General features: G+C 40.9%; 1 protein-coding gene across 1 annotated transcript in view; it reads left to right on the forward strand.

The window, feature by feature from the left end:
- The window catches only part of NMNAT2 (nicotinamide nucleotide adenylyltransferase 2), a 209,472-nt gene that overhangs the window by 35,260 nt on the left and 146,475 nt on the right, over nt 1-27,737 (forward strand). Inside the window, exons 3-4 of the mRNA XM_060091160.1 lie at nt 5,389-5,462; nt 7,801-7,946. Of these exons, the coding sequence (XP_059947143.1) occupies nt 7,862-7,946 (85 nt within the window). The 5' untranslated portion in view covers nt 5,389-5,462; nt 7,801-7,861. The remainder of the gene's footprint in view (nt 1-5,388; nt 5,463-7,800; nt 7,947-27,737) is intronic.

A 27,737-nucleotide genomic window follows, 5' to 3' on the forward strand; every position in this document is an offset into this window, starting at 1 on the left:
TCCATTCTCTTGTTAGGATAGTCTTTTTTTTAAAAATGAGGTGTAATTGGGAAGTCCTTGGTTATCCAGTGGTTAGGGCTCCACGCTTTCACTGCCGAGGGCCCAGGTTCAATCCCTGATCAGGGAACTAAGATCCCACAGGCCACAAACCATGAGCCAAATAATAATAATAATAATAATAATAATAATAATAATGTGTAATTGGCATATAACATTATATTAGGGAATTCCCTGGTGGTCCAGTGGTTAGGACTCCTCAGTTCCACTGCAGGGGGCATGGGTTCGATTCCTAGTTGGGAAACTAAGATCCCACAAAAAAACAAACAAACAAACAAAAATGCCCCAAAAAATTATATTAGTTTCAGCTGTACAACATAATGATTTGATTATATGTATGTATTGCAAAATGATCACAATAAGGCTAGTTAACATCTGTCCCCATACATAGTTACAAAAAATTTTTTTCTTATGATGAGAACTATTAGGATTTACTCTCTCAGCAACTTTCAAATATGCAGTACAGTACTGTTAACTATAGTTACCATGCTATTCATTATATCCCAGGATAATCTTTTGATCTGAGCTTCTTCTCTAGAGCCATTGTAGAGGTAATAAAAGGTATCATGTCACACCATCTTTATCATTCCTCCTCTAGTTCCCGGGCCTGTTTTTCATGGGGGAGTTTAATTTTGGAGTGTTCAGGGTATTACAAGTGGAACCCCAACTGCTTTCTACATCTTCTATGTTTGGGAAATGATGGGATTGAAATTCTAGCTTATATCTGACTTAACCAAATTGTGAGATATTGATGTAATGGAAAAAATATTTTGTATTTTACATCCCCTCTCCTTTATTTAATGCTCCCTTGAGCCGAATGTGTTTTCCATTTGGGTGACTTAAAGGAGGGAGGCAGAGATATTCTCAGATGCCATTTCAAGGAATTATTTTACTTCTTAATCAATTATACTTCTTGCTAAGTCTGTTAGAACTGATTTTTCTGTCTCTTGGGAAAAGAGATCTTTGGTCTCAAGATGAAAGTAATGATTTGTACATGCCCCTCACCCTATTATCTGAAAGAAGTCATGATAAATAAATCAGCAAATATCTGAGTTAGTTGAAGAAATTTGTTATTTTTAATGGTATACAATGCTTATTGGTTATAAAGACCCATGTACTTTTTTTCTTTCACTGTGGTGCCAGCAAAATTGGCATGTTTATAATTGATAATCAGGTTTTAAAATTTGGAAACATCTTTCATTTTTGAAATATGATTAGAATAATTAGAGAAATTATAAGTTTGAGTGAGACTTGGGAGATTTAGAGCTAGAGGAAGGAGGATCTTAATCTTGGGTACATTTTTTTTTTTAATCTTGGGGACATTTTTCATCCCACAGATGTAAAAATATCTCCTTGGGGGGAAAACGGGAGAATAATGCCAATCACTTTAGCTGTATCCCTGAAGATGTTTATCTTGAAGAGAAGTGGAGAAAACAAGGGAGAAAGAACTATACAAATGTAGAGAACTGAAGAGAATCCCAAGGAGTCATGGTTTTCTCAGAATAATATTTTTTTCTCAGAATCATTTTTACCAGGAAACATGAAATAAATATTCAATACCTGACTTGATCCCAGGAACTAGGGAGCCACATTTGTGTGTGTGACTTTGTGCATTTCCTATGAAGGATGATCTCTAATATTACTTTGGAACCCAGCTTCATAAACATGGAATAGTTTTACCCTGATTTGTGATGTAAATGGATGATTAATCCGGACTAGGTAAATAGGGAGATAAGTGAGCATACATACCCACACTGCTAGACTTTACATATGCACCTTTCAAATCAGACCCAATAGACACTTAAGCCTGTCCATCAGAATAGATTTTTTTTTTTTTTTGCGGTACGCAGGCCTCTCACTGTTGTGGCCTCTCCCGTTGCGGAGCACAGGCTCCGGATGCGCAGGCTCAGCGGCCATGGCTCACGGGCCCAGCCGTTCCGCGGCACGCGGGATCCTCCCGGACTGGGGCACGAACCCATGTCCCCTGCATCGGCAGGCGGACTCTCGACCACTGCACCACCAGGGAAGCCCTTGAATAGATTTTTTTTGCAGGGAAGGTTCTGGGTTGGACTGTCTGCCTTGAGCCATTTGGAAACTGAACTGGCTGGAGCAGATTGCAAGGTTTAGGTTGTGGGAGAATGACTCAGGCTCCTTTTCAGCCTAAAGCAATTAACCAGTTGTTGGAAACTTGAAATATTGGACCAAATTATATTACCTAAGTTAAAATAAGCACCCCTGAGGATAGATCACGATATATATTAAGGTACATGTATTATGCAAGGGTTGACATTCCTATTTCTGTATCTTATGGACCAGCCTTGGAATCTTCACTGAGAATAAATTTGTTGTTAGTATGTTTTTTGGTATTTGTTTTCATTGGTTGATATATATTTACACTATCAGCACATTCCCAAAGCCATTACCCTCTAAGATTGGAACTGCCAGAAACATCCTTGACAAACTCATCAATAGAAACACTGAACACTTAAAAACAGTAGGTATTTTGTATGGAACAACTGTGAAGTTTGACCTAAAGCTGAGGATATGCTTTAAAAAAAAAAAAAAAACAACTCATTTACTCACACATGGTCTTATTTGATCCATATAGGACCCCTATAAAGCACACATGGCATGTATTATGGTATAGTAGTCCCCACTTATCAATGGGGGATACGTTCCAAGACCCCCAGTGGATTCCTGAAACTGGGGATAGTACCAAATCCTATATATACTATATTTTTCCCTATACGTAAAAACCTATAATAAAGTTTAGTTTATAAATTAGGCACAGTAAGAGATTAACAACAATAATAATAACATAGAACAACTACAACAATATACTGTAAAAGTTATGTGAATGTGGTCTGTCTCTCAAAAATTTCTTCTTGTACTCTATCACCCTTCTTGTGATGATGTGAGATAATAAAACATCTACATGATGAGATGAAGTGAGATGAATGACATAGCATTAGGCTACTATTGACATTCTGAGGATTTGTCAGAAGAAGGATCATCTGCTTTGGCTGATCCTGGATCATCCAGCCATGACAATATCTATGGTTAGATGTCAGGAACGGATTATGTTGGTGGTTGGGGGTCCCAGGCAGGATGGAGACAGAGGGCGTGAGATTTCATCATGCTAATCACAATTTAAAAGTTATGAATTGTTTATCTCCAGAATTTTCCATTTAATATTTTCAGACCAAGGTTGACCACGCATAACTGAAACCTCAGAAAATGAAACCGAGGATAAGGGTGGACTACTGTATTTCCAGTCTTAGCAATAAATGACTTGCCCAAAGACAAACAATTAGCAAATGACAGAACCAAGATTTGCTTTCAATGTTTTTCTATTCCAGTTCCTGAGCCCTCTTTGGGGATACACAAATTAGAGATAAGCACAAATAAAATTACAAGAGACAATTAGAATCACAACCAGTTAATCTAATCTATAGAATTTAAACTGTTACTTAAGACATAACCTACAAGACTGAAACATATTTATTGCATTGTGTTACAAATTCATGTTTCATTGTTACTCTCTCAGCACTGGGCTGGTAAAAAAAAGATTTTTGTACTTGATTCATTGGTAAATATTTATTGACCACTGTTCTGTGTGGGAATGTTGAATTGGACATTTTTCTTTCTTTCTTTTTATTAAAATTAACTTGTAGACTTGAGTGAGTGTCCAGTCATTCCAGCAAGTTACACTGAATTTTGTTGCCTACTTTTCCATTTTTCCTGGGTAAAGGAGGGAGAACCTGAACACTTGGTATGGCAATTCTCAGTCTGTTCTTCAGACCTCTGCTACAAAGTTCCATTCTCTCATTTATAAAATAGGTATCACGTACTGACCATCTATTATATGCTAGGTGTTCTACATGACTGGTAATCTTCACATCTCTGTGGTTTGGTGGGTATAGTTATCCTCATTTTTATGAATGCAGTTAGTCCAGGTATACCTTGGAGATATTGCAGATTTGGTTCCAGACTACCACAGTAAAGTGAATATTGTAATAAAGTGAGTCACATGAATTTTTTGGTTTCCTAGAGCCTATAAAATTTCTGCTTACACTATACTGTGGTCAATTAAGTTTGAAATAGCATTATGTCTAAAAAAATGTACATACCTTAATTAAAAAATACTTTTTTGTTAAAAAATGATAACCATCATCTGTGCCTTCAGTGAGTCATAATCATTTGACTGGTGGAGGGTCTTCCCTGGATGTTGATGGCTGCTGACTGATCAGGGTGATGGATGCTGAAGGCTGGGGTAGACGTGACAATTTCTTAAAATAAGACAGCGATGGAGCTTGCCGCATCAGTTGACCCTTCCTTTCACTTGAACACTTAGAGGCCATTCTAGGGTTATTAATTGGCCTAATTTCAATATCACTGTGTCTCAGGAAATAAGGAGGCCCAAGGAGAGGGAGAGAGATGGGGTAACTGCTGGTCAGTAGAGCAGTCAGAACACATTTATCAATTAAGTTTGCCGTCTTATATGGTGTGGTTCATGGTGCTCCCAAACAATTACCGTAGTAACATCAAAGACAACTGATTGCAGATCACCATAACAAATATAATAACAATGAAAAAAGTTTGAAATACTGTGACACAGAGACCCCAAATGAGCAAATGATGTTGGAAAAAAATGGTGTAGATATACTTGCTTGACTCAAGGTTGTCACAAACCTTCAATTTGAAAAAACGCAATGTCTATGAAGCTCAATAAAACAAGGTATGCCTGTATAGCATAGCAGTGAAACAAGATGAAACTGTGGGCTTGGATCAACAGCAGGGCCTTCAACCAAAACTACCGGGTTTGAATTTGACTCCATACTTACTAGGACCAGTTATTTCATTTCTCTGTTCTCCCTTATGCTCATCTCTAAAATGGAATAAAATTATTTGAACTCATAGAATTATGGTGAGTGTTAAATGAATTAACATCTGTAAATGGCTTATAATGCCTGGGCTTCTACTGATATTCAGTGAATGTTAGCTACTGTTGCTAATTTGGTGTGCCCCAGGACTGAATCTGAGGGCCTCTTTTCTTCTATGTATATATATATATATACATATATATATGTTACTCCTTAGGTGACCTCATTTAATCCTTTGGTTTTAAATCTAAAACTATACTGATGACTCCAAAATTTATACTTCCTGCCAAAATGGTACTTTTCAAATGTAAGTCAGCTCATGTAACTTCTCTATTCAGAACCCTCCAGTGACTTCCTATCTCTCCCAGTGAAAAAGCCAAAGCCCTCACCAGGGCCTATGAGGCCCTATTGATCTGTCTTACTTTTCCACTTGCTTTCTTTTCTGCAGCCACATGGGTGTGCTTGTCGAAGACTCTCAAACAGTCTTGCTCCTCAGGCTCTTTGTACTTGCTGTTCTGCCAGGTATGTTCTTCCCCAGATATTCAAATGACACATTCCTTCACTTCTTTCAGGTCCCTGCTCAGATCCCATCCTATCAGAGAGGTCATCCCTGACCACCTTGAATAAAGGAGAATTTCCCTTTCCTTTTCTTCTCATCCAGCTTTATTTTTCATTATGGTATCCGTTACCATTATGTTTATTTTATTTTTTAATGGTCTGTTTTGCCCTCTAGAATGTGAGCTGTATTAAAGCGGGGATTGTTTTGTTCACAGCCTCTAAGTATCTGGCACGTGGCAGACACTCAATAAATATTTATTGCCCAGCTAATAAGTGTCAGAGTTTCCTACCCAAGTCGGGCTCCCCTCAACATCTCCTGCTCTTCTGTCCCCCTAATCTGCATCCCCTGTGAGGGAAGATACATCAAATTACAAATATACATCAGTTCTTATGACTTATCTTTAAACTGGAAATTTTATGCATATTAGGATCAATTTGCTGTTCAGCATAATTTAACAAATATTTACTGTACACCAACTACATGCTCTTAAATAAGAAACAATGACCAACCCACTAAAATAGGTAGAAATTTATCCAAGAATCTTGAAACCCAAAAAAAGTAAATATTTGTACTTGTGGATCTCTAAGTTCAGAATTATTATGTGTACCTAAAACTAATACAATGCATATGTCAATTATATCTCAGTTTTTTGAAAGGCTATTTTTAAAAAATCTCAAATTATTAGGTTTATTTATTGTATCAGAATAGAACATCGGTCATCCCTGAAACTTCCTTTCTCCATCTTTCTCATTCTCAGTCCACTCATTTACTAAACCAAATTTCTAGACATTTTCCTAGATTTTTCTTTCCCTCATCCTTCACATCCAATCCATTTGCAAAGACTGTAAACTTTATCTACAAAACTTATCCTGAGACCATTTGCTTCTCATCAGCTTCACCTCTATAAAACCTAGTCCAAGGACAACTGCACCTGCTTAGACTACCAGGAGGATTTCCTAAATGCTTTCCTTACCTTCCGGTTTTCCACCTAGCAGCCAGAGTGATCTTATAAAAATGTAAATTACTTATCACTTCTCTGCCTAAAAGCTTCAGTGGTTTCCTTTCGTTATTCCTCTCTAAGTTATTCCTCTTAGAAAAACATCCAAACCCTACCCTAGCCTACAAGCCCTGCTTGATTTGGTCCTAATCACCAGTCCAATCTTCTCTCTTAGCATTTTTCCCATTATTCATGCAGTCTGGTCACACTGGCCTTCTTTCATTTCTAGGAGCACAATGAGCCCTTCCCTGTCCCAGAATACTTGTACTAGCAACTCCTTGTCATTTGGGTCTCAGTTTAAATTTCACCACCCCAGAGAGGTCTTCCCTAACTTCTTCATTTCAAGTGGTCCCCTCTTCTCCATTCACCCTTTATTGTGCCAGAGAGTGAACTGCATTCACTTATTGTGCATTGCACAATTGCCATGTAATATTCCCTTCTATGTTTGTTTGTTGTCTATCTCCTTCCAGTAGAATGTAAACTTGATGAAGACAGGGACTTTGCTTTATCAGCAGTGTTTATAACAGAGCCTAACACATAGTGGGCACTCAAGGAACACTTGTTGAATGGGTAAATCTTTGTCTCAATTTTGATAGCTTATGTAAGATCACAATAATTTTCTAACACAGCTTTAGTAACTCTGTCACATCCATGTTCTCATTGCTTCAACCCACAGAAGGAGCAGTATGCCAGGGGAAAGATTCAGGTTCTCCCTATTTCTTGGCAACCACTAGGTCAACCTCTGGACTCAGTTCAGTAGTTCAAAACCATGAGATAAGGGGGGAAAGATGGGCAGAAATGAATACTCCTGAAATGACCAATTGTCATTTCCCCACTTAAAATTTTGAGGAGAGAAAGAAAACAGTTCTTAAAATCGAACACTTTTGGAGTTGGAAATGTTCAAGAAAGTAGGTGTGGACAGAAAAATGTCAGATTGAGGGAGGAAAACTAATTCAGAAGGAGGTAAGAGAAAGAGCTCACACTATACTGATGGTTGCCTGTCAGTGTGCAGGGTTCTGGGCTTGGGTACCACATCTTGTCTTATAGGTAAACACTAAGGAAGAGAGCGTGATGGGGTGGGGTGGGGGGGAGAGAAAGGGAGGAGAGGGAGACCAGGGCGAGAGGCGTGAAAGAAGCTAGAAGGAAAAGAGGACGGAGCTTAGCAATACAAAAGCAGCCTCGGATCTTGCCGGCGCTGCAAGCGTTAAGGGGAGGCGGGGAGTGACGCGGTTTGCGTCTGGAGCGGCTCCTTGGAGTCCCCAGCATCCACCGCCGGAGCCTCGCCTTCCTTTCTCCCTCTGCAGACGTATCGAGACACAAAAAGAGAGGCGACCCCTGGACCAGCGCGAGGGACCCACCCGCACCATGACCGAGACCACCAAGACCCACGTTATCTTGCTCGCCTGCGGCAGCTTCAATCCCATCACCAAAGGGCACATTCAGATGTTCGGTGAGTCCTCCCGCCCACCCCCGGAGACTGCTTCCGCCTCTCTCCTTTCCCCGGCACCTGTGTTTCCCAGGGCGTCTGACGGTAAGGCGAGTACCCATCTGGAGAGGTGTGCTGGCTGATCCAGCTGGTGGGAGCTCAGCCCCTCTATTCTGGGCTCCTGGGAGGGGACGCAGACTGTGCTTCCGAGGCGTCACTCGCTCGGGCCAGACCCTCCTCGCTGGGGGCCAAGGGGTGGGGGAGGGGAGGGGCCGGAGGGGAGTGTTGGTTCGGGTTGGTGGGAGGTCGAGGTTTGAGAACTGGGGTGCGGTGGTGCGGTGTTTTGGCTACTTGGCCGATGAGGATCGGGATGGGGGCAGAGGTTGGGGCGCGGAGAAGGGAGAAGGGGGTTAGAGATAACGTGCTGTTTGTTTAGGTTGGGCCGAAAGCTCGAAGGAGTTAATGGTGTATATGCTTCAGAGACAAACACACACAACACACCAGGAACAGGGCTGGGCTTCAAGGAGATTCTTTTATGGTTTGGCTGCTGGTTCGGGGCGGCCCGGAGCAAATGTTTGAGGGTTGTGGACAGTGGATTGCGCGCGCGAGGTGGATGGCTTAGTGAATGTGGAGGTGGGGAGCAGGGGGCGGGGGCCTGGGCTTGGCTGCCGGGACCCGCCGCCTAGGAAGGGGAGGGGGCGGGGCGGTTGCTGCGGGCTGCCCTTTGCGAGTCGGTGTTGAAGGATGGGGCCCAAGTTGGCTGAGGCTCTGCCCAGGTTGGCGATGGCTCCCACAAGGTTTGAGGCGTGCGAGTGTATGTATGACTCTGTGTGTGTGTGTGTGTGTGTGTGTGTGTGTGTGTTTGGGGGCTGGGCGGGGCGAGGGCGCATCATCGCGCGTTTTTTTCAAGGAGGCTTTGTGGCGAAGAGAGAGGCCGAGTGAACGGGGGCTCCTGGCTGCTGGTTGGGATTGAGAAGTGGCAAGGGAAAGGTGATCGTTGCCTGCCGGAGATCTCGGGCCACCGGTGGGTAAACGGTGGGGCTTCGCTGCTGCTCCAGGAGGACCCAAAGGCGCGGGGGCTTGCGCGTTTAGACCCTGAGGGAGGCACGCGGAGGTCACTTTTGAAGCAGGAATTGAGGAGAAGTTAGCAATCGGGATGCTTTTCTTCTGGCAATGAGAGAAACGAGAAGAGGAAAGCGAGTGGACTAGGGATGGATGAGTGAAGGGTGGGAGGCCTTGAGCCGGCCAGCCAGCGAGGCGCTATCCAGAGACAGCGGTGCTGAAACGCAGGGCGAGCCGGAGCCGGCTGCGGGCACACGTGTTTACCCGGAGCCTGAGGATTGCGTGGGCCCTCCTAGGGCTGTTTAGTGAAAGCCACATCATATCGGTAAAGACTGGGAGAGGTGGCTTAGAATAAAAATATTCCTCTCTTAAACCTAAAAGGTGATTTGAACTGGGCACCCTTATTAAAAACCTCATGGAAAGACTATACTCTGAGCAGAGTGCAGATCAGATAGGCACATTTATAGGATCCAAGGAGGGTGACTGAGGTAGCCATCCCTTCCTCACCATACTTTTGCTTTTAAAAGTGTTGTGTCAGGAGCTGGTGCCAACTTACCTATTAAATAAAGACTTTTGTCCAAGCATCAAAGTAGACTAGAGCATCTCATCAGCCTTCCTAGGGAATATCAGTGCCCTGAAAACTCTCCTTTCACTTTCTTTTGATTCTGGTGTCTTCACCCCGTCCTTCTTTTCTTCTCTGTCTGTATTTCCTCTAGCCATTTTATGTGGCTGTACTTTATTCCTCTCAGTTGCCCAGACAGGGAGGGACTTTCCTCTGGAACTCCTTGGCTCTAGTAATCTTTAGTGGGCCAGCAGGTACACCTCCTTTCTTCCTGGGACTAAAGATGTACTTAATTCCACTTGTTTTGGATTGCAGGAGGGGTAGATTTAGATTGAGAACCAGGGATTTTGTCTTGCAGCTAAAGAGAGTTTAGTAATAGTGATAAAGGCTTTTGTTAAGTTGATGCTGACCTGCCAGTTCTCCACGAGTTTAGAGGAGAGAGTATATGGAAATAGGTATGGATTACAGCAGGGAAGTTTAGACATAGAATAGGTGAAAGGAGACTTTGACAGTAGTAACTTTTGCTTGTTATTGGAACCGAAGAAGAGGAAAGAATATCAACAAAGACTTTTGAGTGTCCATGAGTTATGTGTAATCCAGAGAGCAACATGGAAAGAGGATACGGTATGCTCACTGTGGCTTTAAGGAGCTTATAACCTAATGAAGGATTTAGCACATATACATTGAAAAGGAAACAGGAACAAGAACACAAAATACATATTAAACAATTTTTTTTTGTAGAATCTCTTATGGGAATCTTTGAGCTAGTGATAAGTTTTGTAATTTATTTTTGTAGAGCAGCTTCTGATTTACAAAGCATTTTCATCGTGTATGTCACTTATTCTTAATAAGAAGCTTACAAGAAAGGCATCATTATCTCCATTTTACAAATGAGAAACTGATGTTCAGAGGCTAAGTGGCTTTCTTAAGTGGCTTAAGTGATATGGAGCGTGGGTGGCAGAATTGAGACTGGAACCCCACATTTCTGATTCCTCTTGAATAGGCCTTTGCACTGTACCAAAAGCAGAAAGAACTGCTCACTAGTCTTCTGACTGAATAATTCCATGAACTCTATTTCCTTCAAACATATACTAACAGAGATTAGAATTCAATTGCCATCAACTAAATGAGATTCCTAAATATGCATTTCCTTAAGAGCTCTTTCCCATCTCTAAAGAAACCAGGCATCCATGAACTATTTTCTCCTTTTAAATGGCTTTAAAATTTTTTTCCCCAACAATACAGAAATAATTAATGCAATAAAATTATCAAACTTTTAAAAGATGCCTGCAATTTGTAATAGAAAAAAAGTATAAAGATGCAAACAGGACTTTAAAGTTAGACACCTTTAATAGAGCTTCTATATTTTGAAATACAATTGCTTACCAAAGAAAAAAGAGACTATAAACAAAACAAAACAAAAAAGTGTCATTCAGAACTAAAAACTCAGTCTTCGTCTCTGTAAAGTAGTACTTGTACAGTTCTCATTATTTGTAAAATATTTTAGAATGAGCTTGTCTTTTTATTCTGAAAGGGGAGTTGATATTATTCCTATTTGTGGCTATGGGAACATATAAGAAAAAATTAATATTTAAAATATTTATTTATTTATTTATTTATTTATTTTTGGCTGTGTTGGCTCTTAGTTGCTACCCGTGGGCTCTTTGTTTTGGCATGTGGGCTTCTCTCTAGTTGTGACACGCGGGCTCCAGAGCCCGTGGGCTCTGTAGTTTGCGGCCCGGCCCGCGGGCTTAGTTGCCCTGCGGCATGTGGGATCTTAGTTCCTGACCAGGGATCAAACCCGCATCCCCTGCATTGGAAGGCGGATTCTTTACCACTGGACCACCAGGTAACTCCCCCCAAAATTAATATTTGTGATAGAGGTATTTGACACCTATATACTTAACTGTGACTAAAATGTTTTCAGGACTTCCCTGGTGGCGCAGTGGTTAAGAATCTGCCTGCCAATGCAGGGGACACGGTTTTGATCCCTGGTCCGGGAAGATCCCACATGCCAAGAACCAACTAAGCCCCTGCACCACAACTATTGGGCCTGCACTCTAGGGCCCATGTGCTGCAACTACTGAGCCCACGGGCTGCAACTACTGAAACCCACACGCCTAGAGCCCGTGCTCTGCAACAAGAGAAGCCACCCCAATGAGAGGCCCACGCACAGCAACAAAGACCCAACGCAGCCAAAAAATAAATAAAATTTAAAAGTAAAATAAAAAATAAAATGTTTTCAGGGATGAGTAAAAGTTTTTGGCAAAGCAGACCCATAAACCAACTGTGTTTTATTTCATGTCTGCCTTATTACATACAAAGATAACATGAGGCTAGAATGTTTGTTTTTTTTTTACATGTAAGTTCGTAGTTATTAAGCATGTAGAGATTATATTTCAGTACAACTTTCTTTGCATTTGTATTGCCAATATTTATCAATAAATATGCCACTGGTAGATCTGATAGTAAGTTTAAACAGGAAAGTAAGAAAGGTCTGATCAGATTAACTTCTCCATAAAAAATAAAGGAATTGAGGGACTTGATCACAGCAGAAATGTGTCCTGTTTTTTGATGATTCCAAAGTAACTGGATTTCCCAGTTTTTCTACTTCGAAATATTTTTGGTTTGAACAATTGGGTCTTTTTGAAAAACAATTGGGTTTTTTGAAAAGAGACATAATCTAATTCTGTTTCTCTTAAAATGTACTGAAGATGGCTTTCTACTTGTGAAATTGGAATTGCAGCTCCTATTGCTACAACTAGAAATCATAAGAAAAATGAATTTGTGTTTCTACCAATATGTAGAGAACAGTCTAAAACTGAGAAACTGTTTAGTATGCTTGAAATGCATATTTTAAAAAGCTCATTAAGTAGTGTGGTACTTACGCTTTTGCACCACTATCTCATTTGATTCTACCCTGTAACCTAAAATGGGTGATATTATCATCACCCTTTTACAAACAACAAAGCAGAGGTACAAGTAAGAGTAAGTCATTTGGTACAGTCATAAGCAAAAGTCAGAATAGAACTAGTTTCCTGATATCCAGGCTGTCTCTCACCAAAGATTTTTTTTTACTCCTTTAATTGCAACAGAATTTATGAAAGAAAGAGCCACTGAACTTAGTTATTAACAAAGGGTAGTGAGATGGGGCTTCCCTGGTGGCACAGTGGTTAAGACTCCGCCTGCCAATGCAGTGGACACAGGTTCGAACCCTGATCCGGGAAGATCCCACATGCCGTGGAGCAACAAAGCCCGTGTGCCACAACTACTGAGCCTGTACTCTAGAGCCTGCAAGCCACAACTACTGAGCCCGCGGGCCTAGAGCCTGTGCTCTGCAACAAGAGAAGCCACCGCAATGAGAAGCCCGCGCACCACGACAAAGAGTAGCCCCCGCTCACTGCAACTAGAGAAAGCCTGCGTGCAGCAACAAAGACCCAGTGCAGCCAAATATATATATATAAATGAATAAAATTTTTTAAAAAAGGGTAGCGAGAACTTTATAAATTCTTTTCCTTTGTGACACAGGCCACCAACAAAATATATTCAATAAAGATACCTGTTCCCAATATCTTATGCTTATAACAAGGAAGAGCTATTTCTTTTCTTAGTACTCATATATTTTCCATTTAACTGTGCCGCTAGAACATTTCTTCCACCACTCCCCCTGCCTCCTCCTCCTCCTCCTCCTCCACTCTTCTGTTACCACAACTAGCTCCTACTCATCTTTCAGATTTTAGCTTCAACAGTACTTCCTCAGGGAACCTCCAATGACTCCTCAATTAAGTATGGTTACCCTTACTGACACTTGACATTTGATCCCACATCACCTTATACTTTCCATACCATAACTCTAATCTCATTCTGTGTTTCATGACTATTTGCCATGCTAGACAGTAAGATTTATTAAGACAGAAACCATACCTGGTTTAATCATTGATTTACTTCCTAGTACCTAGCATGGAGTAAGCTCTCCATAATAGTATAATATAATAATAATTGCAAATAAAGAGTCTTTGCTTCATAATAGTTGCTGAATAAATAAAAAATAAATGAATGTCGCTCCAGGTGGAGGAATCAACCATGCATAAAGGGCTGGGGTGATGAGACAGAGAGCCATGACATATTAGAACAAAAGAAGGTTCAGGATGACTCAAGGAGGAGGGGATTGAGAAATAAGACTGGGAAGTTAGATGGAAATCTGATCAATTATAAAGGCTTGTAAGTCATATTAAAGAATTTAGATTTTATCCCAATGGCAGTGACAAAATATTGCATTTTTTTAAGTAAAGGGATGTCATAATCATATTGTTAAAATTATGATTTAATTGAATTTTGAACGTAAACTGGTGAAGGGCAAGGATGGAGATGTAGTGAACAGATGGGCACCGATTTCAGCAAACAGAGTTCAAGTCAGAGAAGACTGTCACCTTGCTCAGGTTGGTGGCATTTGGGATGGAGAATGAGTGTATTTGAAAATATTTAGGAGGGAAAAGAGATCCTTATTTGGTGATTTGATGGGTGGGTGATGGCAAAGTAGCCCAGGGTAACTGGCAGGTTTCCATACAAAGTGGATGAATAGAGAACATTGGAAGAGAAGCAGGTTTGGGTTTGGTGGGGAAAGTGAAGCTTCATACTTCATACTCTAAGATTTTGGAAATAATGTATTCTAACCAAGTACTAATGCAAAAGAAGGAAATACCTAAATTCAAAGTCTCTTTGTAACCTGGGACATCTGAAACTTCTAATGAAAGCTCCTAGTAGGTTTTATTTGGATTATTCAAAACTCATCATGCAAGAAATATATTGAAATTCATTAGCATTATGGAAATAAAAAGATAAAGAATTTGCCAGCTTTTTTATAAACTATGAGGTGGGAGAAAATCAAGGTCCTAAAGTTGACTCTTTTATAATGTTGAGGATGTGAGATTGGAAACAGTTGATGCAGTTCAAAAGAACATTCCAGAACTTCCCCATCACTATGATGATGGCTATAATAATATATTTAAGTGGACACTTGGGAATTCTAATTCACTGATAAGTTGAATGTCCTCTAATGGAAACTCATGGATCACTCATGGTAGTTTCAAACTGGTGAGAGCTCTGTCTGCTAATGACGTGAGAATAATGGCTGAAAAAGAAAATTTAGATATTTTTGTCCACATGAACAGGTAGTTTGATTTACTTTCTCCTGCTGAATTGATTGACTGAGCCCCACGTGGGCACAATTATGCTAATTATGATAGGCAACTCTCCCATCTAGAATGCATCCCAAACCAATGAACAGGATATAACCGAGAAGGCTGATATACTATGAATTTTGAAATGAAGAAATATTAATTTTCAGATTCTCTTCTCTTTTTGTTTTCCTTGATCTTATTCTACATATCCAACCCTTTATGCTTAGAACTATCAGAATTAAGAGGTTCATATGACTTTTAAGAAATAGTTCAGATTACTGCTCAGTAGGAACCTCCTTTAAAATGTTATGAGTCTCAAGAGAAACACTTCTACACAAATTTCCAGTTTTAGACCAAGTCAAATGAACAGCCTAAAATGCAGAGGCAAACTAAACTAAAAACATAACCAGCAAACCCTCAGGTCTGGATCTCTCTTTGTTTCAGGGAGATCCTCGGACGAGAGGAAAATGCAAAACTAGACGGATAATCTATATTTTCTGTTATTTTTCTATTAATCGGTAATAGTTGTGAAAGTACTCTGTGCATGACTGGGAAAGAGAATGAAAACCCTGTTTTAAAAGTGTTTCTTTAAACAGATTCAAATCTAAATTTTACAATATCATTGTCCTCTCAGCCACCAATACAGTGTTGTATATGTAGTGGGTGCTTAATCAATATTTAATGATACTATGAAATACACACTTTCCAGTAGAGTTCTTGTTCATTTCTTTTTTTTTTTTCAGTAGAGTTCTCGTTCATTTCTAAAGAGTTTTCAGATCACCCTGACTTGCTCAAGAAAGATTTCTAAGGGCACAAAAGAATGCATTAAATAGTTTTTAAACACCAGTTTAAAAAAAAAAAAGAAACACTCAACACACAAAATTTTGGTTAAACAAAGGCATTTAAAATAATTCTTAAGGATCTGATCTAACAAACTAAGAACTGGGATATAGGAATGCATTTTATAGAGAATTACACAACTTTATTTACGGATGTGTTCCATATCTCAATATATGTAAATGCAGCATCAGTTTAAAAAGAACAAAGTTTTCCATTACCAGAGGTTTTCCAATCATAAGCATTCAAATGCATGGAACACAGTTGTTTTTTTTTAAGAAAAATACAGTTTGGCAGATAGCCTCAGAAGTGTTTTAGCCTAAAAAAGATGTTTGGTGGCTTAGGTGTAACTAAGGCCATCCTCCCGGCTTTGGCTCCCTCCTCCTTTTGTACAATATCTCTATGATTTATGAACTCTGCAGCAAAGGCAAATATTATAAACACTACCAGCATCATCACCTTCCCCATGATCATTTTAATAATGGAGTTAACCTTATTTGAGCTTCTTTAAAATCTACTACCATTAAACTGTTTTCCACTAAATCTATGGCATAATTCTCTTTAGTTCTGAACAAGTGAGCCAACAAGGAAAATTCTTGTAATTTGGGGGATAAGGGAGTAAGAGGAGGAGGCAGAAAATGAGCAAGACTCAGAGGCTAACCCCAGGAAGCAGTAGCAGCTAAATAGCACTCTTTCTCTGCTCTCTCTCCTGCATCATGTTGCCTCCACGTGGGTCACTATGCTGCTACATATTGACCTCACTTAATACTTACCAGACAGTAGGAGGGTGAGTGAAGTATAGCCCCTAGATAAGGCTAAATGCTTATAGTTTTTCTCTTGTTCCAGTTGCTTAGGTTGAAAACCTTGGACTAATGCTTGATCCTTCTCTCTTTGCACATCCCATCTATGGCAGCAAATGTTTTTGGATCTATCTTCAAAATAAAACTAGGACCAGTCACTTTTTCCCATCTACAGCCCTGATGTAAGCCACTGTTACAGTTCATTTACATCATTGCAATAGCCTCTTAACTGATCTCTCTGCTTCTACCCTTGGCCCAATACTAAATTCTCAACAAAATAGCTGAGTGATCCTTTTAAAATGTAAGTCAGATGTGCGTCAGATCATGTTGCTCCTTTGCTCAAAATCCTCCAATGGTTCCCTATTTCATTCAGGGTCAAAGTCATTTTAATGACCTACAAAGGCCTCCATGATCTGCCACCTTTCCCCCTCCTCCCCCTACCTCATCACACCTCTTTCCAACCTCATTCTTAGCCAACTTCACTGACCTCCTTGTCTTGGCCTTAGAGTCTGCACTGAATGTTCTCGCTGCCTGGAATGCCCTTCCCCCATATATCCCCATGTCTAATTGACTCTCTAAGTCTTCGTCCAAATTCAACCTTCTCACTGTCTACTTGGCAGGTCCTACTCCCCTGATCACATAGTTTAAAATCACAGCTCACACATTCCCAGTCCCCCTTGTCATGCTCTACTTATATCTTTTCCCCTTACCTTTTATCCCCTTTTAACAAAGCATGTTATTTATCTGTTACATTTATTGCTTAATGTCTGTCTCCCCAACTAGAATGTGAGCTCTTCAATGGCAGGGATCTTTGTTTACTCTGCTCACTGACACTTCTCATGCTCCTAGAAGAGTTCCTGGCACATAGTAAGTGCTCAATAAATGTCTGTTGAATGAGTGAATGAATGAAATGTTAGAATTACCTACCACCCTGACCTTAAGTCTAGATTCTTTCTGTGGCAGGAAGGGTAGAGTCTTAAGAGGACTCAGTGGGCGTTAATTCATTCATTCAGCAAATGTTTATTGAGTTACGAATGTGCCTCTGGCACCATGCTAAGCCTCAGGGATATGAAAATTAAAGGCATTCCTTCTTATGCCTCAGGGAGATCATCTTCTGTAGAGGAGATAAACTACACATAGCAGTTCAGGTCATAGTGCTATAAAAAGAAGGGAGGATGACGTACAGTGAGAACATAGAAGAAAAAAGTGATCGCTCTAGACATGGTGGGAGGATCATCAGGGCATTTATTAGTGAGAATGAGCTTGAAGGTAGGAGCTGCCCAGTGGACAGGATGGAGAATGGCACTCTGGGCTAAGAGCTGGGTACGTGTAAAGGCCCCAAACATCATGGCACATTAAGGGATCTCCAGGGAGCTTGTTAGATGACTGGAGTGCGGACGGGGACAGGAAAGGGCAGGAGACCAGAGAGCCAGAAAACAGGTTTTGGCAGGGGTGGAGGGTAGGCACCAAAGAGTTTAGACTTTACTCAGCCCTTTTAGTGATGGGCAGAGGAGTGCATTCCAGATGTGGGACCTACATCCCAAATGTCAGTGTTCCCTTTATTAGGGCTCTGACACCATGATTTTATCTAAATATTTTAAAGCTATTATTTCTGTATGACTTTTCTAAACATGGAGGGCTTTTTTCCCCCATGATTTTAAAATTTTATTTATTTATTTATTATTTATCTATTTATTTATTTATTTATTACTTTCTGAAATGGAACCATTTGTCCATTCTACTGAAGGAATAAATAAGTGGGGAATTATACTGCTGTACAACCCACCTAAGCAAATAAACAACCAACCAGTCACCTCTCTCATTGGAAGTCGTTCTCACCTAGGTTCTAAATGGAGCCCTTCTGCACTTCAGTGGGATTGTTACAGGAAGGGGGACCCCTTGGAGGGCCCGAGGGTTGGCTCTTGTCTAACACTCAGAAAGACACATGTGTGTGTCTGTGTGTCTGCTGACAAAGCAAGAGACTCTATTGGGAAGGGGTGCCTGGGCGGAGAGCATCAGGGTCAGGGGACCCAGGAGAACTGCTCTGCCACGTGGCTCGCAGTCTCAGGGTTTATGATAATGGGGTTCGTTTCTGGGTTGTCTCTGGCCAATCGTTCTGACTTAGAGTCCTTCCTGGTGGCATGTGCATTGCTCAGCCAAGATGGATTCCGGCAAGAAGGATCCTGGGAGGTTGGTAGGACATATGGACTGGCGTCTCCTCTCTTCTTTTAATCTTTCCCCAGTTCTTCTGGTTGGTGGTAGCTTGTTAGTTCCGCCTCATTCTTTAACAGGACCTCCTGTTGTAAGATAACTCACGCATGTGGTTACTATGATGCGAGGCCAGGGCGGGCGGTTTTGGTCAGTAGTTCCCCTAACAGTATGGCACCTCATTGTTGTTAGAGTATTTTCAGATTTGGTGAACTCAGTTCACCCTAGTGTGATCTTCCTTGATTTTTAAGCATTTGTACCATGTGCCTGTTCTCTTTCCCCTAGGCTTAATTGTCTGAAGAGTGAGGACCATCGGAGATCCTTTTCTCTGACACTTGTTTTCTGCTCTAATCCTTTTAGGAGGTCTTGAACAAGTATACTGTATATCTGCTCTTGCTATAAAGCTATGGGTGTCCGTGACTTTGAAATTTACTATGTCATTTTAAAGCCTCAAATAAGTGACATTCCAGTGGGGGGTTGGGTTTCCCAGTGCTTTATTCTTCAACATTTCTTCAACCCTTCATCTTGGTACCCACAGAGAGGTGGAATCCTCATTCCATGGAGCACTGAGATTAAACTACATCAATAACTGTTCATATCTCTTTTGAGATATTTATGTGCTGATAAATATTTAGCAGTGTGTGGTTCATCACAAAAACTACAAGATCTTCAAAATAAGGCAAAATTTTTTTTAACTTAGAGACTGTCACCCATTATAAATTAAAATTAAGAAAGACAATACAGTATTGTACATATAAATTTAAGCCATAATTGCCTCATTTACCATGAACCAATCTTGCTAAGCACAGTTTAAAAATTATTTACTTGTTATGCCCCAGGGAATCAAAGTTTATAGATAATACATGATTTTCGCACCCTGTGAAACATGTTGATAAAGAGTGGGTAAATGTCTCAGTTTTTCCTATTGCTTCATTATTTCTCTCATTAGTTCCATTATATATGGAATTTAAGAAACTGAATTGCTATTGATTTGAGAATATACTTAGTCTCCTTTAACCTTTGTTTTGTCATCTGTAAGTAGGGTGATTGATATAACCCAGGGGTCAGCAAACTACAGCCTGCCAGCCAAATGTGGCATGCAAGCTAAGAATGGCTTTTACATTTTTAAATGGTGGAAAAAACATAAAAGAAGAAAAATACTTTGTAACACATGAAAATTTTCTGAAATTAAAATATGAGTATTCATAAATAAAGTTTTATTGGCACACAGCTACACTCCTTCACGTGAAAACTATCCATGGCTATTTTCAAATTACAACATTAGAGCAGAGTAGTTGTGACAGAAACTGTTTGGATTGCAAAGCCTAAAATATTTACTACTTTCTGACGGTTTACAGAAAAAGTTTGCCTATCCCTGATATTACCTACCTCTAGGGGTTGGAATGGGGAGTGAATTTAAAGGGTTCTAAAAATATAAAGTGCAGTTGAAGTCCATTACCCAGAGGAGCTCTTTAATGAACAATTTTCAGTCTAAACTAAATCTCTAAAAAGACTCATTTAAGCAGCAAATGTAGTTTCAATTTCATAATTGTAATTTTTCTGGCTGACTGAGTAAATGACTGTGTTCACAATGGGGATGATTTTCTGGTGTTTGGTTTACACTGGACATTGATTAGCCCCTCTGGCTAATGTTGGACGTTTATCTGCTGCTGAACATTTGATGTACTTTCCCAGAACATCCTTTACCTCAGGGGTCCCCAACCCCTGGGCTGCGGACCGGTATGTATCTGCAGCCTGCAGACTGTTATGAACCAGGCCGCACAGCAGGAGGTGAGCAGCTGGTGAGTGAAGCTTCATCTGCTGCTCCCCACCGCTCCCCATCACTCGCCTTAGCGCCTGAACCATCCCCCGCCTCCCACTGTCCATGGGAAAATTGTCTTCCACGAAACCGGTCCCTGGTGCCAAAAGGGTTGGGGACCGCTGCTTTACCTGATTCATGGCTGCCTCCTTCTTTCAGTCTAATATTTTGTATACTTTATATTTGAGGATTTTAAAAAATCAGCACATCAATTGCATCAGGCTTTTACAGGCTGCTCTTGCAGTCACATCTCGGTTTTCTGCAGGATCTCGCCTGCCTCTGAACTCTGACAGCACTCGGTTTGTACCACTGGTATAGCCCTTAGCACATTGTGCTGTGGGTTTTAGCTATTTCAGTCCATGTTTCATATTCTCTATCAGATTTAGGATCTTGCCCACGTCATAGGGCTCTTTGTATCTCCTAAAATGCCTAGCACAGTGCTCTAGGCACGTGGCAGTTACTATAAATATTTAGCAAATGAATGAATGATTGAACTGTTAGGAATATTCAGAATCTCAAACTTTAGGTAAAATAGGTGATTAGAAATCAGACAAGAATTTGGAAACCAGGAAACACAGGGAAACAGAAATTCAAGTATGACAGAGTCAGAAAACAGGACAAATAGCAAATATTTAGGGACTTCAAAACTGAGATGGATTGTTGCCTCAAGATAGGAAGGCTTATGTGTTATAAGAAGGGAACCCTATCCCAGAGTACAGCCTTTCCAGGCATCCACAGGGGAAGCGGCAAGTTGTGTTTGGGGGCTATGAAATTTGTAGCTTGGCAGGAGTAGAAAATGTGGGTCAAGGATGAAGATGAATCCTGAAACTATCCACTGGGTGCTTCAGTCAGATGTCTGGTACATCCAGCGGTGGTTTCTCAGTGAGGCAAAAGTAGGTTTGGGGATGACAAAGGAGTTAAGTTTTACTTTTATTTATTCATGGTTTGAAAAAGGTTTTATGTACATGGCACCTGGCACAGGGAAGCTTTGTATATTATTTACTCTACTTCATACAAACAAAATGGACAAAAACCCTTGGTTTGTCAATTGTAAGTTTTCATTTCAGAAATCACAGAATCTCCATTTGGAGGAGATTTAAAAAATCATGCAGATCCTCATCCAGTCCTGAAATCTCCTTTAAAACATCTTTGCAAGTGTTTGTCCAAACTCTGGCTTGAGATCTTCTAGAGCCAGGGAATGCACTATTTTCCAAAGCAGCCGAATAGCACTTGGCACAGTTTTACTTTTTTCAAGATTATTTCCTTTATTGGGCTGACATTGACCTTCCTGAGACTTCTACGTGTTGGCTCTAGTTCTTTTCCTTGAGATCCATGGAACAGGTCTAATTTGTCTTCCTCTGTTTGTGAGATGTTTGTATAGCTGAAGACAGCTACTCAGCCCTCCTCACCAGTCTTCTCCATAGGCTAACAAGTTCCTTCAGCTGGACATCTATTACTGTTTCTAAGTCTTCATAACATCCTGGCTCATCTTCTTCAAACATATCTTCATTGTCTACATCCCTCTTTAAATGTTATGTCCAGTTTGTGACGCAGCATTCTGATGTGGCATGATGTGTGCTTTCTTACCTATTATTGAATGTAGTTTATTGGATGTTCCCCTTATTTGTGGCACTGTGTCTCTAATTGAATCAGGTAAGGCAACCTATGGCTAGCTGCATGCTGAAATGTCCTGACATTCTGAATAATCAATCAATTTGATGGACTAAGCTACTAAACTTAGTCCAATTTATTTAAAAATCTGGCTGGTAAAACAAAACTGATTAGTATACTGCCAAGATGGGTATCTTCTGGAACTTTGCAGGTCAATGCACATGCTTGGTTGTATGACATGTAACATGCTGCCTTCAGAATAAGAAAGAAATTTTTCAAGTTCTGGGACAGGGCTGACACTAGAAGTCTCTAAATTGTTGAATTATCAAGTTTCTTAATATTTCATATCAGGGACTATTTTTTTTTAATGGGTTCTGTTGAGAGCTCCAAATCAACTCTTGTCCATGTTTAAAAGTCCTGGTTTTGGGACTGAACTCTGAACTTTCTTCCTATCTTGTCTAGCTTCTCCCTTCACAATTGTGCTCTTAGCACTGCCCTATTCCCAGGGCTCCCTTGAAAAATGCTCTTATTTCCTGCAATGATGACTTTGTCCCAACAGAGGTGGTCAGTGTCACATTTAAATTGGCAGATGGAATCTTTAAGAAAACAAATAACAAAAAAGTAATTTTTCTTATGGAAATTTCCAAATATGCACAAGTAAACAGAATTGTATAACGAACCCCAATGTACTTGTCACCCAACTTCAGTAATTATCAATTCATTGCCAGTCTGTATTCATTGGTACTCCTACCCTTACCCTGCCTATATTCTTTTGAAGTAAATCCCAGACATCCTATTGTTTCAAGGTGAGATCCTTTCAGCTAGTATATATTTGCTTCTCCATCTATATGACCTCCATTTACAGACTGGATCTTTCTCCTTTCCATTTCATGTTTGTTTGCTTGACAGTTTGAGTTGCAGACAGGGCTGGTATGGGGACAATGTCTAATTTCCATCTTTGAGTAGATATGTTAATACCTTCACCCCAGTCAACAGTGGGTGACGCAAGCATCAGCGTTGCCTTTACTGCAAGGGATTTATGGTCTTTCCCATCTTTCTCACGTCATATGGGGCTTCCAAGGCTCCCCTCCAGAGTGGAACTCCCCCTGGACACAATGGGCCATTCTTCCATGACATGCAACATTTGGCTCTTTATTCCTTGTCATTCAAAGCCATGAATGTCTGTGTTAGATGTTCCTTCCTACATCAGTGGTTCCCAACCTGGGGACTCTGAACAACCAGGGTTTCTCATAAATCAGAATAAGGGTCTGGGAACAGTTTCCAGTATCTCTAAGCATATGCAATCACCCTCAATATGGCACAGGCTATGTGTCAAGTTTCTGGGCTTTTGCTTGTATTATTATTAGTTTGGTGAGATAATCTCATATTGATCAGGAGTCCTGCTTGGTAGCTATAGATGTCTTTGATGAGCCAAAAAAAAAAAAAAAAAGGAAAGTTTTTTTTCTTCCATTTCTTCATAAGAAGAGGAAAATAATTAAACAAATTCTGTCTGCGGACAAGGTTGGCTCCTGCCAACCTTTTTGAATTCTGGGCTTCTATTTGGCCTGCCTTTAACCTCTGTAGAAAATTAGAATAAAATCCTTCTTATTGGTCCCTAATCCTTCCCTTGGGTTGTTTTAAATCAGCTTTTCAAAGTGTATTGTCATGCAGTTGTGTTATCATTTGCATTTAAATGTAGTGAATAAAGATCTCCCTGTTGAAGCCCTTGGGAGATGTCTAAGCCTAATATCCCAGTTTGCCCAGTAAATCTTATGGCTCTGAATATTGTGCAAGAGGCTTGAATAACTTCTCCATATGGAATTTGCTCTTCCCAGCTGCACTTATTTCATAAAGATTGGTTTTTCATGGTTTCATTTGTGGTTGTATTGAGCTCTAACAGTGGATGGAGAAGGAATGGAGGGGACCTGGTAAAGACAGTCTCCTGAGTGGGGCCACCCATCACGGCCATTTAATGTAGTTTTTCTGGCCTGGCTCCTCTTCACTTGCTCCCATTCCCCAGGCAATACAACCCCCAGTAATTTACACATACACATTTCTTTTAGATACAAATTTGGTTAATTTCAGTCTATTGTGATAATAATTTTTGTTTGTTTGTTTAAAGAAATGCAGAAACACATTGCGTTTGAAAAGGCTGGGAAAGGGAAGAGGAATAAGAAATGACACTGTTTATGAGGAATCTCATTTTATTGTATGACTATAGCTGTGGGGAAAAGTTTGAACCTTAGAAATTAAAGAGATGGGGAAGAGAAAAGAAAAATCCAGCTTGAAAATTAGGTGATCTCTCAGCTTTCTTTTCCTTTCCCTTTCCATAGGCTTGAACTATCTCCAGAGGGCATTTGCCCAAAGGCCTCTGTGGGAAATGGAACCACTGATAGACACTCTGGCCTGTGTTGTGACCAACTCCGTTCATCTCCGATACTTTATCATTATAAACTAACACATGAGCTAACATTTATCGAGCACTTACTTTGTGCCAGGCACTGTTTTAAGAGCACTCCTTGCCTTACCTCATTTAATCCCTACAACAATCATATTATCATTCCCATTCAGCTAATGATCAGAGAGGTTGGGTAACTTGTGTCAAACGACACAGCAAGTGCATGGTGGGCAGAAATGTAGACCCACATGCTCTGACTCTGGAGATCACTGGTTTAACTACTGCAAAACACTGCCTTGCTCGTTTGTGTGAAAAGGGACCCTGAGCACTACATTTGGGCCTGTGACAATGCAGAAATGGAGGCTAGGCCTCCTCTAGCACTTGCATCTACTATGTGGGCCAGAGCCAGAGTTTGTGTGCAGAGAGGCTGGCACTGCTCTGGGGATCCTGCCCAAGGCAACCAAGTGTGGTTGGGCCAGAGGACTCTGCAGACCACCAAGGAGACCTGTGGACAGTCCAGAGGACAGAGTGAGGAGCAAAGAGAAGGACCTGGCCCAGAACCAGGAAGCACTGGAGGGAAATAGGAGAAGATTGGGAGCAAATCAAGAAGGGCCTGGGCAGTGACGGTGAACAGAGTGAAGTAGCCCTGCTCACCATTTTGCTTACTTACAGGCACAGGGTCAGAGTGGACAGATATAAGTATAAAATTCTCTCCCTTCTTTTACATTGTAGTTGGCAAGAACATCTACAGATAATTATTCAGTAACCTTCCTCCCCCCACACACTGTAAAATGAGTATAATAATACCTACCTTTTGGGGCTGTTGATTAAATGACATAATGTGAATATATTGTAATACCACCTTTTCTGACCACTTGGCTCTCACCTTGGGCCCCAGTGCATTATTGCACACGCTGAAAAAGCACAGATCCAGTCTCTAGGTACTAAGTGATATAGATTTTACTAAACATTTTACCAAGAGATAGCAGGGGTTACAATGTAAATCACCAACAATTTCCAAAATATTTCACGCAACTTTAGGGAGAAGAAATTTGGTTCTTCCCCATATGGCAGCAGGTTCATATCTCTTCTTCCAGCAGTTGCTCCCCACCTCCCCATGTCCTTCCCACAAAATGCCCTCGGTCCCCCTGCCCTCACTTCCTTGGCCCAGCTCCCCCTCCATCCTCTCCATCACCTTTCCCACGGCTCCAAGTCCCTTGGTTGTCCTATCCCACTCAGCAAGCAAAAGCCACCACCACTAGTCAGCCTGTGCCCAGCTGTAGTTCTCCAAGTATGTCCCAGCCACGTATATAAAGGTTATAGTCCATCCTGCCACATACAGAGATTTTAGCAAACTATCTGGCCCACAGTAAGTGATGGATAAATGGGAGTAATAGTAGTTGTTGCCAGTGTCTGTCCCGTGATGTCTTGCCTGGGCCAACACGCAGTCACCCTGGAGGTCTGGTTGCCAGTGTTTGTGGAGGTTTTGGGAAATGGCTGAAAGGCAGAGGAGGGTAGGCGATTGCCATCCAGGGACATTGTGAGCGGGTGGGGATCTCAGGCCTGTGGAGGTGGACGCTGCCAGTGAATATCCAGAGGGACTGCCTCCTGTCCAGGACAATTTGTAATTCTCCTTTCTGTAATCACTGGTGGCTTAACTGTCAGTGAGAATAGAATGACTGGCGAAGTCATCCCACCCATTCCCGCCGGGCAGAGCCCCTCATTTAGATGTGAGTCCTTGGTAAGTCCTGCAAGGTAAAGCTAGGATCGTCTGTACCCCTAGTCTCCCTGCAGAAGAATCAGCTTTGGCTGCTGCTGGAAGGATCTAGGGCCAACAGTCAGGTGACTGCTCATCCTCTAGGAGGGCTGGCAAGAGAACCATGGTTTGGCGCCACATTTTTGTGCCTGTCTTCACCCTATTGACCACTGGAACTAATGGTGACTTCGGGTAGAGAGAGGCTCCACAGAATGGGGAATAATCAGATATGCAGTTGGAAGAGGCTCCAGAGGTCATTCAGTCTCTTATTGGATACTTTTCATGACAGGGAGCTCATTTCCAGGCTGTTTGATTGCTGGACAGCTTCATTCGTTAGAAAGCGCTTCTGTCTTGAACAAAATCTGTGTTCCCATAACTTAGGGTTGACTGTCCTGATGCCATCTTCTCCTGCTGTCAACCAGGCTATTTTATTTAGCTTTTCTATCACCCCCATTCCCTAGAATCTAGAAAGAGAATCTTGAACATTTTTATTATTCAAATATATAATGATACATTTTGTAGTATTTCCATCCAACATTTGGAAGCACTGTCCACCCTGCTGACAGAGGAAGGATTTGTGGGTAACATGTTAATAAGTCATTACTGGGCATCTCTAAATAGCTGATCTTCTCCATTCCCCATCAATTTCTATTCCTTTCCTCATCATAGCATTATCACCCCGACATATTTTAGGAGGTGTTTGTTTATTGACATCTCTTCTCTAAGAATATAGACTCCATGAGAGCATAACCTTGTCCTGCTCTGTATTATCCTGTACTGTATGCCCAGTGTTTAGAAAAATGCTGGAACATAGGAAGTACTCGATTAATATTTGTTGAATTAATCAAGAGCCAAATTAGGATAGTGATGGCCCCAGATCCTGTCAGGACTCATCTGAGTACTCCAGAGAAGGACAAGTTGTTTCGTCAAAAGCTGACTGGTATAGCAACAATAGTCTTAATCCTGGAGTCAGGGGACCAGTGTTCATCCCACTTTTTGTACTCATTGCCTGGATAACCCTTAAGGGCACATTTAACTGCTCTGGGGCTTATCTTTCTCATCTGTAAAATGGGATTGACACTCTCTTCCCTGTTCAATTTCAGAGTTGTCCTGAGGATAAAATACAACTATATGGGAGAAAGAATTCTGTAAACTGGAAGGCACAATATAAGAGTTATAACTGTTATAATTATTGTGTTTGATGCTGTATAATCTTATGTAGCAAAAGTATATTTAGCCTAAGAATGAATTTATCTTCCACTTGAGATGAATTAATTTCTGGAGCAGCTAGAGATTATTTGTTTTCCAGAGTTGCTCTTTATGAGTTTGCTTACCAACACCACCAACACCAATACTTTTTTAAGTGCCTGCTATGTGTAGGCAGTAGTCCAGTTGCTGGAGGTACATCAGAGAACAAAACAGACAAAAATCCCTGCCTTTGTGGCATTTACAGTCTAGAGGAGGTGGGGAGACAATAATAATTGTGTAGTATATTAGGGTTGTAAGTGCCAAGGAGTACAACAGAGATGGGGGGGAGATGGAAGAATAGGGGGTACAAAAGGTAGTGGTTGCAATTTTAAAG

Source organism: Mesoplodon densirostris, chromosome 2 (assembly GCF_025265405.1).
Source record: "Mesoplodon densirostris isolate mMesDen1 chromosome 2, mMesDen1 primary haplotype, whole genome shotgun sequence".
Classification (NCBI taxonomy): Eukaryota; Metazoa; Chordata; class Mammalia; order Artiodactyla; family Ziphiidae; genus Mesoplodon; species Mesoplodon densirostris.